Raw genomic sequence first — 12,976 nt, 5'->3', positions numbered from 1 at the left:
CAAAGATCAAGTCAAAACAGGTTATTTAGGCTAGACTCAGGTGTTATACATCTGATGCATCCAAACTCATTTGGGTGCATGTGATCTAAGCCCAAATCTGGACCCAAATTCAATTGAATCCAAATTCCTATTTGATTCAACTTGAATTCAGCCATAATTAATTTGATTCAATCAAATTAAGATATGTAACATTTGCACATTAGTCCTCCTTGAAATTGCTAACCTTTAGCAATTAAGTCCTTGCTTCTTGTAACAATTACAAGTTAATCTAATTATCAATCATATTGATAATTTGATTCTAATCATCTGATCAGTCTCAAACTCCTTATGTGTGTGACCCCATAGATTCTATTCTGTCTAGTGGTGGATTTTGTTGTGATCTCCATCACAACATCATTGAAACTTCTTTCAATAGGTTGGAACATTTCCAACTTTTTCCAATAAGAGTCATTTGATCATATATCTGATTCTCTGTGGACCTCATAATCCACCAGTGAGTGACACCGAGCAGCATATGGTGGTAGGTCAGCAGAATGGAATGGGATGAACTTCTAGATACAGTTACCGTGTGATATAGTCCTTCTATCTTGAATCCCGACAAGATGGAGGTCATAGATTACTTATCAAACCATAACATCTGTCATATGTAAGATTTATTCGACTTGAGTTTCTGATGTGAAATATGTGGAAACTCTTTTTCATTACTCACACCTTCTTGGTCAAGGTCCTTTGAACTCAGTCTCATAAATTACATAGGACCATCTTCTTTATCTACCAAAGATGATAGATTCCATCTAGGTGCGCATCCTATTCTTACAATGAATCTACTACAGTTAATATATACCGTAAGGATCCATATGGTTAGGAACTAAGTGTATGTACAGTCAAACTATAGCAGCCTCACTGTGAACAGTTGAGGCACTTCAGATCTAAGGGCTAGTCACACTACTGCAGTATTGAGCAAGTCACTGACGAGTGGATAGCCATCCAAGTAACTTCTCATTAATGGTCATGCTTGATAGCTTTATTTTCTAACGAACACTTGTACTCGCTTCAGTTCCTCACACTGTAGACTCGAGACTCGTCTATTCAAAACGGAGGCGACTTGTGCATCGATTGGATCAATCACCGTCCCTGTGTTATTCATTGATTGGGAGCATTCAGGAATTAATTATTAATGATACATGCATCAAATTTTCAACACTTGAGAATATGTGTCACCATCTTATTAACTCCTTGGATGATTTATAGATACATTACACAACATGAATGAAAGAAATAACCTAATTTTATTAATTTCAATAATTCAATTATAAAATTATGCTTTTAGAAAGTTCATATGTATTAGCCTAATTGGCTTCTAGGGCATACATCTAACAATCGTGCTCATCATGGTACTAGTAGGGTATTGAGACTTGGTATGCCTTTTGTATTGAGTGATGGTATTGACTATTGAGGTATGCACCATGCGGATACTCGGTACGGTGTATTTGTTTCCCTTTCCATATGATTGTAGGCTACATATTGTCGCATTTCATTAAAGCTGATTGTGGTTTCGTACCAAATTGACCCAATACTTCCATATTTTTGGATGAATAAAAAGTTGTGTCGACGCTAGTAAACATAAGATTTCTTGCACAGTCATTTGTGGGTATATGGTCAGAATCATTCATCTTCATTTTTCTTATCCCAGTGTCAAAGCTAGTATGAATTGATAAAGGCTACTTGCTATAAGATGAACAATGAACTATGCCATGGACAGAATGCTATACGGAAGGAAGGATTAAATAAACCAGGGATATGGTGTGTTGTTTTTGTTTTGTCTTGTTGATTTGATTTGATGTGTTATATAATGTTTATTAGTATCTGGTGCCAAGCCATTGGAACTTTTACTTACATTAACTATGGTATTCAGCCTTAGCCCTGCTATTTGGGGTTGGCATTATGGATCCTTATTCACCAAGATCAAGTTTTTATAGTTGGATGTATTTCAGTGATTTTCTGTCTGCCTAACATCAATCCTTTACCTTTCTCATATGGGGCCCTCCATGATGGTGTGAGTCATTGGAATTTTTACTGAAGTGTCGAATCTGCATCCATTTTGTGAAGCCATGCTCTGTGTTTGTCTTCCATATGTCAAAGCATCTGCTACTGCAAATTTCTATGATACTAGTGGGTTATCAAGCAATATTTATTACAAGAACATGGTTGTGTTCAATGGAAGTTCTTAATATATACAGTAGGATTTAAGTTTAGTAAACTCTTGCCTATATTGGCCTGACTGGCTGTGGACTAGTTCATGACACCCCCTTGTGATGGTTTTTCTTTTTCTTCATCTTCCTTTTTCTTTGGGTACACATCCAATACCTTGTGTTCTATGGCATGTGTCGTATTGTCCACGAGCTTTACAAGGTCATACTGTGATTGTTAATATCTTGTTCGGTAGCACCTGTTGACTCATTTTTGGATTCATTATGCATATATATGTTTTCAGTTGTTTCTCATGATTTTATATTTCATTTTTTTACATGAATGTTCTTTCTGAACTTCTCTGTATTTACAGGATTACAAGATTCATCGAGATGAGATTCACACAAAGCTGGTTCAGATAATGAGGGAAAGATTGCTGGCAAATCTCCGCAAGCTGCCTCAAATTGTTGAGAGTTGGAATGCACCAGAGGATAATGATTTACAGCCAAGTCAGTTTGCTCGATCAGTCACCAAGGTCTGTTAATGTTAACTGCCTCTTGTTTTCCAACTTGTCACTCATGTCTGACTTATTCTTTCAGAAAATTCCATTATTCTGTATACATGTGCATTGATGATGGCAAGATTTCTCATACTGTGCCGAACTGGTCGGTACATCCCGTATCGTACCGGACCGACGGGGAACCTACACGATTCGGTCGGTAAATTCGGTACACCGGCGGTACGGAAGAACAAAGAGAGAAAATGAGAAAGAGAGAGAGAGAAGAGGAGAGGAAGGGAGGTGGGAGCCGCCGGCGACCGTCGGTGGCCGGCTGCGGCTGTTGGAGGGCTTCCGACCCTCGTATCATCCGATAGGGCTTTCAAGAGAGCGAGAAAGAGAGAGAGCGCTCGGAGGGGGGGCGAAGGACCTACTGGACGGACGGCACCTCCGTCGCAAGGCCTCCGGTGGCCAGCGAGCCGATGCTGACGGCCTGAGGGCGGTCGAGCGGGCGGAGCCGCAGAGGGGCGTCCGCCGCAGAGGGGCTCCGCCCCCTTCTTTTTCGAAACAGACGACCGTCTGTTTCGATTTTTTATTTTTTATTTTTGGTTTTAAACTTATGAAGTCGGCAACCCAGTTGCCGACTTAAGGGATTTTAAAAAAAAAACTCAAAAATTCTGAAGCCGGCAAACTATTTGCCGACTTCACTTAAAATTAGGTTTTTTTAAAAAAATTGCGAAATAGGGGCGACGCCTCTGTTTCACGCCCATGGCGCCGCGCGCGTGGACTGCGCCCTCCGACGACCACGGCGGCCAGCTGGAGGCCGTCCGGCTCCTTCCCCTCTCTTTTTCTTTCTTCCTCTCTCTCTCTATTTCTCTCTCTTTCTTTTTTCTTCCAATTCGGGTCCGCTTGCCTTCGTCGGTTCGGTACGGTGCGAAACTGTACCGAATCGTACCGCCGGCCGGCCGATACGGCCGGCGGTAACGGTTCAGCATATCTTGGATGATGGTTTGTTTATTTAGCAGCAAATAGAATTTTAGTGTTCTAAAACTTTTTCTGGAAATAACTTGTTACTCTCGGTAGGTGAGGCCACTTCGTCTTGTTTGGTAGTTAGGTATCACTATTGACTCTTCATACGAGCTCAAACCAAAAAAATGGTCCCATTATTGTTAAATAATTTATTGAGCTATTTTCGCTAGTGATACCTAAAATATCAAAATAGGACTACTTAAACTTAATGATTGGGTTTGGAATGGGCAAATCACACTTAATGACTCAATTATGTGTTCATTTGTGTGTTTTGGCTGAGGACCTAAAGGAAAAAGAAATAGAGGAACTTAACACCCAGTCCTTTCTTTGGCCAGACTTTAACATGTGGTCCTTTGACCGCTAGCATTTAATTTTTAGTCTTGCACACACTTTTATGAGATCTGCACACACACACACACACACACACACACACAAACTTATACTATTATTATTATTTTTCCCACAGTTATACTATCCCTACACACACGTGTGCACACAGTTATTTGTAATTGTGTACATATTGGGATATAAGTTGTACAGCTGCCAGGGACTGGGAATTAAAGAAACTTTTAAACTTGGGGTGGGTGTTAAAGTCCTAGTCAATGGGGACCAAAAGTTAGTGTGGTCAATGGTGGGACTGGCTATTAATACATCTTAGTTTTTGATAGTTGTTCAGTGGCATTTGGTGGTGCATGTGCCTTCATGCTTGGGGCAAGAAGTGGGTTGGCGCTTCTACTTTAATTCCATATGATGGCTAGGAGGCCATGTATGCCCCATTTCTTTTGTATATTTCTTTCATTTTACGGGAGTTTTACCAACAAGCAATGCTTATGGCTTTGTCTAGCTGCCACCAGCCAGTGGCTCAAGCTGATATTGCTCTATGGCTGCTAGTCTTATTGGTCAAGTGCAGTTGTATGATGTGAGTGGCAGGGTTCAAAAAGTATGCCACTCGATGTCCTTGGTGTTGACCCCTTTGCAACTGTGAGCATCTTCATGCCTGATTGAAGGCGAGACTTGGTCATGCACACATGTCACATCACCAGCTGGATGGTCAGCTGGCTGCTCATTGCAGTAGCCACCTCATTCCCTCTATCCATGTCATCTTGGAAAAGAAATTGTTTCACACAATTTGGATTATTTAGTATTGAAAGATGATATTATTTTAGCTTGCATTCTGTGCATTTTAATATCCCACATTTTGTGGTGACTCAGTCTGATTTCTCTCTATTTACTTTATCCCCAGGAAGTTATGTATCTCCATCGTATTCTGTCTCAGACTCTGCTGGAGGCTGATGTTCAAGCAATTTTCAGGTGAAAACCATGATATAATAAGAGGATTAATTCAATAATTTTGAAGTCCATGTTCAGTGTCAGATGAATGCTATGTTAGTTTGAATGCACACCCGTCTTTTCGTTGCTAGGAACATGACTTGAAATAGAATTATGCTAGGGTAGAGAGAACTATACATTATGACCTTTTAGCATTAATGCCATTCCTTGAGTTCTGCATGTTGCTGACTTTGGCTTGTCTTGTACTTCGAATTAATACACGTTATGAATTTAAATTTGTCTTACCCTATACGATATATATCATCAAAGTATGCAAGTTCTTATTTTCATCACCATTTTGGTCCCATGGATTGCTTGTTTCTTTTGCATGTGTCTATATGTGTAAAAGAAAACTGGATTTCTGATGCAGCTTGTCCATAAAGGTAACTTATACCTTACCTGTCTGACATCAAGCTGGTAGCGATCTGTATTATTAAATATGTGGTTAGTTACACTATATTGTTTGCTTTCAAGAGTAGTATGCGGCTGCTACCATAGATTTCAAAATGATACCAAGACAAATATGACATGAAACATATTCATATCAACTAGTACTACTATAACTGTGTATCTGACTGGTTATCTTGTTGAAAAAAAATTATTATGCAGTATTGATATTTCAAAATATTAAAGCAAGCTATGAATTTACCTGATAGCAAAGTGGGTAGTCCATGTGGGATTCAAATTGTAGTGCCAAATTGCCAGTTAACGAAGTGATTATTTTCAAAGTAAATATAGGCTTCAGAATTTCTACAACATCAAAGGGAACATCCTTGTTAGTCATGTTACACTTACTATTTTCTTTATGAGCCTTAAGTTGCCAGAAGATATGGCTTATTTGCAATTTATAATCCTATGGGAAAATTTTTTATTTTAGGGCCTGTTTGGATGGTTGGGCAGCTAGGTCTTTTTTTCCTCCCTATTGGATTCTAGGGGTGGCAATTTTTTCCAACCTGATGGGTACCCAACCCGACTTGACTTGACCCGATTAAGAGGCGGGGCAGCTATGGGTTTTAGAAAAAAAATACCCGAACCGGGTTCAGGTCGGATATAGATAATTGTATGCCCTGCCCCAATAATATCTCGTCTAAATAAATTTAAATCTCTCTCTCTCTCTCTCTCTCTCTCTCTCTCGTTTACATCAAACCCCCCTCCCCCACATCCAATGACCCGGCCATCCTGACACCCAAGCGGCGGTCCGGTGAGCCCCCCCACCCCACCCCTAGTTGCGGCGGCCCGACAACTAGGGTTTCGACAAAACCCTACCCATCATTTAAGCTTCCCTATTCAGCTGCTCCAAGCCTTCCACCCGACTGAGACTCCTGAGGACCGAAAATACAGAGGAAACACTAGGGAAAAGCATAGGAAAAATCAACCAAAACAAAGGAAGGATGGAAAAAATTAAAAGATAAGACCTTTTCCCACATAGATTGATCTTTTTTTTTCCTTTTTGCTTCTTTTTCTTTTCATTTCATGCTCTTTTTTGGAGATTTGTGGGGAAGGAGAACACTTGAGGGAGGTTGGAGGGGTTTTTAGGTTTCGATTGGGGTTTTTTCTCTAGCATATGGGATTTCGTGCAAGTTGTGGCTGTGTGAGTTGGTCCCTTGAGGTTTTGAGAGCTTAACCTTGGTGGAAGCATGATATTTTGTAGGGTTTGGGAATAGGGCGGCGGGCGGTGGTGGGGCAGCAGCGGAGATCGGGAACGGAGGAGACTGCTTCGGGTATACTCGACCCGACCCGACCCGACCCGAGATGGGTATGGGGTGGGTATGGATATGGTTTTTTTCTAGCGGAGCGAGTATAGGTATCGGTCGACCTGACCAATACCTGACTTGTTGCCACTCCTATGAGATTTGGATCAGCCTACTCCAGAAGTATTTTGTGTTTCTGTAAATATAGCCCAGCCAAGCCTAATTTGGATAGTTATATTGGCCCAAACCCACGATTCCTATTGGATTTTGGGCCCAACCATCCAAACAGGTCCTAAAGGGACTCATGGTGCACTAGGCAGGTTTAACTATTTGGTTAGCTTGTATGTTAACATTTTGGATATGAACTAACATAAAAGGAAACATAGGAAGTCACAATATTATTCTATTTTAGAATAAGGTAGCCTATAATGTATCATGTGTAAAAGCATGTGATGCTTGATTTAACATGGACAACCAAGATGGACTTTTCGCGCTTGAAATGTTTGCTTGTTTATTCACTTTTCAGCTAGAGCACCCTTTATAAGATCTTTCTGCTAGCATTTTTGAAGAGAAAAATGGAGAAAGTGCATTCAAAAGTAGTGCACTTATTAGAATAAGCTCAAAATGGTGGACTGGAGCTAATGAAATTTGGAGTGAGATAGTTGTGCAGATGCCACTTTATCTTTGGCATTAATACTTGAAAAGATGTGCTTTGGGGGATAGGTTTTGTTGATATTGTCTAATTATTTGAAGACTATGAAATATTTCAAAAAATAGAAAATAGAATCTAATAGAATGATACAACCTTGAAGAAATATATTAAACATGTAATAGTTATGCCATGTTTGTAATACCTTTAATCTAGTGGGTATGTAGAAGTACTAAGCAAATGGCTAAAAGCAAAAAAAAATATTTAAGAATGACATCAAAACAAGGTGTCAAGTATCAATTGACAACCTGTATTTTTTTTCCTATACAGGATTAGATAGATAAAGTAGGCATAATTTTGAGTATAGTATATTGTTTGCAACGATCTGGCAACTAGAATGTTATCAGCACTCTGTACTATAACAATATATCGGTTATTTTGTCTTGCAGCTGAGTAAATTGTGGTATCAAACTCAGGTAAGCTTCATAAAAGCTGCAAAATAATGAACATGAACAACGTTGGATAAGAATGGGCACTGAAAAGAAAAAGGCCTGAGGTGACAAGCATCTTGAATTCATGATCATCCCTTATTCTTGTAGAAAATATGAAACACCAAAGCATTTCTTCCAATACAACCTATACTATAATAATATATAGGTGATTTTGTCTTACAGCTGAGTAAACTGTGGTATCAAACTCAGGTAAGCTTCATAAAAGTTGCAGAAGAATGAAGGTGAACAGCATTTGATAAGAATGGGCACTGGAAAAAAAAAAGCCTGAGGTGGCAAGCATTATGAATTCACAAGCACCCCTTATTCTTTTATAGAAAATATGAAATGCCAAAGCATTTCTACCAACACAACCTATATCTTGTAAAAATAGAAATGATTGAGCTTGTAAATGCCAATGATAGTTACATTTTTTTTATATATTAACACAGGCAAGTGGTCGAGATCTTCCATTCACATATTTCTGAAGCATTTTCAAAGTTGGATGTCAGCACTCCACAAGCCAAGAACAGGTATGCTACTTCATATATTGCCATTTTGCTTCCACCAAAATGTTCTATATCATATCTTAATCTGATTCTCTTAATGCTTGCTGTTTGAAAAACCAGACTATGCCGAGATGTTCAGCATATTCTTGGATGTATTCGCAAGTTGCCTTCTGATAACTCAAGTAAAAATGGTGTGCCGAATTTTGGTCTTCTTGATGAATTCTTGGCAGAGAAGTTTGAAACAAAAGTAGGTCAATGAATGACCATGAAAGTAGAATCTAACTTTTATCAGCCAGAAGATTGTGACATGAGAACTTCATTATGGACAAGGAAATGATTCTTAGACATGTGCAGCGACATCGTACAATTGCATTCAGGTAACATTTTTATTTTCTTTTTTTCTTTTTTATTTTTTTGAAATTGCCTTACTAATGAACTTGCTCGTGGTACAATATACAGACTTCTTGAGAAAGTAGTTACTACATAAAGTCCATTGAATTTTCACTGAATGGTTCTTGTATATGTTTGCTTTCTCTTAAATGTGACAATCTTGGCATTGTATGGAACTTAAAAGTATTGTGATTTATGATTGGCATATTTGTGCATTTGTGCAATGATAAATGCACACACTGAAGGTAAAAATAGATCCCTTTACAGGTCTTTTTGGATATTGCTACAACATTGGGTTGCAAATCCTGGAAGTTAGTGGATTGGGCCACCCATTTAAGAATGTCTCTATCAACCAAAAACCTCCCAGCCCGTCCTGTGGGAAGCAAAAATGATCTCCATGGCTCTTCCCCCACCCCCCCCACCTCTACTTTTTTTTTTTTTTTTTTTTCTGGCCTTCCTGCAGCCCTAAGGCTGGGATTTGGGAAGGCCCTTATAAAGTATGAGCTAGATGGGCCAACAAGCTTGATTCGTGCAGGATCTTCAGGCCAATCTTATAGGCATATCCAAGCAGGCCCTGTAATTTGTTACATGAGAGCGATAAATATTGTCCCAGATAAAAATTTTCTTCTGACACTGATCTATTGGATGTGGATGTATGCTCCGAGAATGTGAATATTCTATGCACAAAACAGGTACAATTTACATATCCACAGATGTAAACAGGCATTCAACACTTTGCCTGGGGACTAAGTTCGTGTTCCTTGTCATAAGGAAGTATATCAGAATAGATCTAACAATAAAGTATTCTGACCATTTAATATCATGATTCATAAGGTTCAGCAATCTTCCTGTATGATTGTTGATAAAGTACAAATAACCATTTTTGGCCTTGAATGAAGTTCCCAACCATGTCCCCCATTTTTTTTCTGAGACTGTTTCTCCATTTATCCATCCATCCATCTTCTCCCTCTCTTCCTTTAGGAGATAATATTGGTTTCCAGTGGATTGCGGCTGGCCCCTTGCTTTCATAAAGGAAGAGATGGCCCCTTGTACACCTGTTTAAAGTGATGAGGATCTTGCTATTGGTTTGCAATTTTGATTTCCATGTGTCGTTTCTTTTTATACTAGATCACTCCTATCGCATTCTTCCAAAAAGACACCCAGTTGATAGAAATAATAATGAAATTTGTATTTCACTACTGAGTTAATCTGTGGTCCTTTCTTGCAAGACGAATTCAATATTTTAGATATGTGGGTCACCTGGGGCCATCTCCCTTCGCTGGACTACTAGCAATTTTGCACAGAAGGGACAGAAAATTGTGAAATTGGATCATGCTTTCCTTTTAAAAGGAGAAATTTTTGTTCTTATTACGTATAGCATCTTCTCATTTAAATTGAATTTCTTTCCTTCGAAAGTAGGAGTCTTTAAAAGTTGAGACAAGGTCGCTAGATATTGAAGTTGTTGAAAAGGTATATCAGGCCAAACGTTCTTAATGTTCCTATATTTGTGCTTGATCTGGCTGATTTTATCTTCAAATCTAGTGACACTTCTGTCCCAATTACTATCCGTTTTCTCCTCCATTGAAGTTAGAACTAGGCAATCTTGTTTCCATAAATTGTTTTGCTTATGATGTGAAAGCTTTTGTTAAGTAACCTTTCTCAACCAAAAAAAAAAAGGCTTTTGTTTCAGTATTTTACCAGAATGCTGTTGTACTTGCATAGAAAAAAGATCCCGTGATTCAATATGCTTATTATGATTTGTCAAATGCTCTTTATAGTCATTCATCTAGCAAGCATAGTTCTGTTCTTGCCCATACTACTACAGATGAGGATTCAACTACCAATGAGGAGCAATCAATATTAAGTGGAGTTTGGTGCCCATTCAACAAGTTCACCAGCACGAACAAAGTCCAAAAGTGTTAATTTTAAAAAAATGAAAGAAAGCTATCTGCATGTGTAAGAGCAGTCACTAAGTGGGTTAGTTCAAGGGAAGGCAAGGACTATGAAATTAATGTGTAATAGATTGAGATAAATTATCATAAATAGTGTTGATGCTTGATGCTAACCTCCTATTAAAGTTTCATGTAGTTATTATTATAAATTCAAAACCATCCACTTAAAGTGAATGCAAATCATCCCAGAATGATGAAGTATCAAAAAAATTAATTTAAATGGATGGAGTCTTCCTTGCTATCAAATTTGTAGAACTTTGATGGGAGGGTATTAGAGATTGTCAATCTTTCCCAAGAGTATCTTGCATTGTTTGATCATAGGGTCATGCGTTCATGCATTTATATTTGTTTGAGATAACTCAGCAATTTCATGTAAAATGGGATATACCTTGAGATATTCAAGTTGATGAAACTAAAGAACCCAATCTTCTGTATGAATTATGGGGCAATTCCTTATCAAGTTAACTTTTATGCCCATTGATAAATTTAAATTCTGAGTATGTAAAGGTGCGTGCAGAATACAGGAAGAGAGAATGGGACATCAATCTTCCTGTCCAAATACATGAGGGATGATGGTTCTGGGCACCTGTATATTTTTCTGATTGAAAGAGACATGTAGACCACCAGCTTTTATTGAAAAAGAGCTGGGAGATACACAGAAAGAAAAGTCCGTCTAGAGCTTAGGCAGCGAACAAGGATAACAAAAACATAAACAACAGAAATCTGGGTACAAGAGAGACAGCTGTTTAAGCTTATCGACCAAAAACTAGAGTCCGCGTAGGCTGGGTACCTGTATATAATCTCATCCTGGTGTCAATGATTTTTAGCCCGTACTTTAGAATGTTGTGCAGTAAATGATACGGGCCAGTACACTGCTACATTCTATGTTGGATGGTAATACAAAATTCCTCATTTGTGTTGAGTCAATAACACAGTAGTGCAGAATGTGTTGTATGGAATAATGGTTTGTGGACTGCTACTTCAGCACTGATGATTTATAGGAAGAGGATGAAGTTCAGCCTTCTGTTAGTTTGTCATGACTGGAAACTGAACTAACATGTTAGACTTGCATTTGCTTTTTTCATTTGAAAGTTGCAATAGTTGCAAACATGGTGCTAGAGGTAATCTCTATTGCATATCGAGCACAAATGTGTGTTTTTGAATTTCTTAAGATAGTTATGCAGTTAGGATGGTGGAACACCAAGGATGAGGTTGCATCTTTTTGTCTAACATGAATGATTAATGTCATGATATATCTAGTTGCTACATGTTGAATGTAGAGAACAGCATCCAGGTTTTGCATACTTGGTTCTTTTTTCTAATGATTTTGATATGTTCATGAACAAAAGTGGTGATAAATGATTGATTTGCTTGTTTCTTTGACCGGGAGTGTATGTGATGATATTTATTTTGTTAAAAATTAATACAAAGAGGTAACTTGTTTCAAACTTATTTACAGGTGTTGTTCTTTCCTTTGTCTATGGATGCCTGATCCATTTGATGTGAAATCACTAAGATGTCAGGTTACCTTGAGAAAAGGTTGCTTATGGCAAAATTCACTGTTTTGTTCTTACATTTTATCAGTCAAACTTTTATGCTTAATTGAATCCCTTTGGTACAGTCAAGCCATAGTTCCTCGGATTTTTAAAGTTGATTTCTTTGGCTACCTGTGCCAGGCATTGTTGTAATGCTGAAGAATAATTTTATCGATGAGTGTATTTTTTGTTCTTTGGAGCTGGAACTGCTCCTTTTTCTGCTTCTATTCTGTAAGTTCCTGAATGTTAGACATCCCCTGATTGGTAGTTCATGAATTGGTTTTTGTAAAGGCTAAAATTTCTCATATATGTAAAGGTGGGCAACTGAAAGCTACAAAACAATGTAATTATAAGCCAAGTTTGTGCACAGGCTATTATGAAACACTTTTTATGGCCATTGTGAATGATACCTGACATTATCTTGTACTTTAATTATATTTTATCCGCTTTATGTACGTTTTTTATTAAACTGAATGCTGATGTGCTAATTAAACTTGACATCAATATCATTAAAATACTCATCAGAATTAACAAATGAAAATCTTTGCAGCATGCTACCAATTTGTGTTTGTGTATGGGGAATTGAGGTTACTTGATAGCCTGATGTAGTATAACTTCGAATCTAGTGCTCGTTTTTCTTTATTTTTTTTTCCTAAGTAATATTGGTGTCTCTATTGCCAAGCGTTTCATGTTTTCCCCAAAATGTAATATGTAATGG

General features: G+C 38.1%; 1 protein-coding gene across 1 annotated transcript in view; it reads left to right on the top strand.

The window, feature by feature from the left end:
* LOC105053564 (vacuolar protein sorting-associated protein 54, chloroplastic) overlaps window positions 1-12,655 on the top strand; it is a 45,725-nt gene extending 33,070 nt beyond the window's left edge. The window contains exons 15-19 of the mRNA XM_010934776.4: window positions 2,564-2,725; window positions 4,959-5,026; window positions 8,325-8,405; window positions 8,502-8,758; window positions 12,183-12,655. Of these exons, the coding sequence (XP_010933078.1) occupies window positions 2,564-2,725; window positions 4,959-5,026; window positions 8,325-8,405; window positions 8,502-8,640 (450 nt within the window). The 3' untranslated portion in view covers window positions 8,641-8,758; window positions 12,183-12,655. The remainder of the gene's footprint in view (window positions 1-2,563; window positions 2,726-4,958; window positions 5,027-8,324; window positions 8,406-8,501; window positions 8,759-12,182) is intronic.
* The last annotated feature ends 321 nt before the right edge of the window (window positions 12,656-12,976 follow it).

This window comes from Elaeis guineensis, chromosome 11, assembly GCF_000442705.2.
Source record: "Elaeis guineensis isolate ETL-2024a chromosome 11, EG11, whole genome shotgun sequence".
Lineage (NCBI taxonomy): Eukaryota > Viridiplantae > Streptophyta > Magnoliopsida > Arecales > Arecaceae > Elaeis > Elaeis guineensis.
The sequence above is the reverse complement of the archived record's forward strand: the minus strand, read 5'-3'. Positions and strand labels throughout refer to the sequence as shown.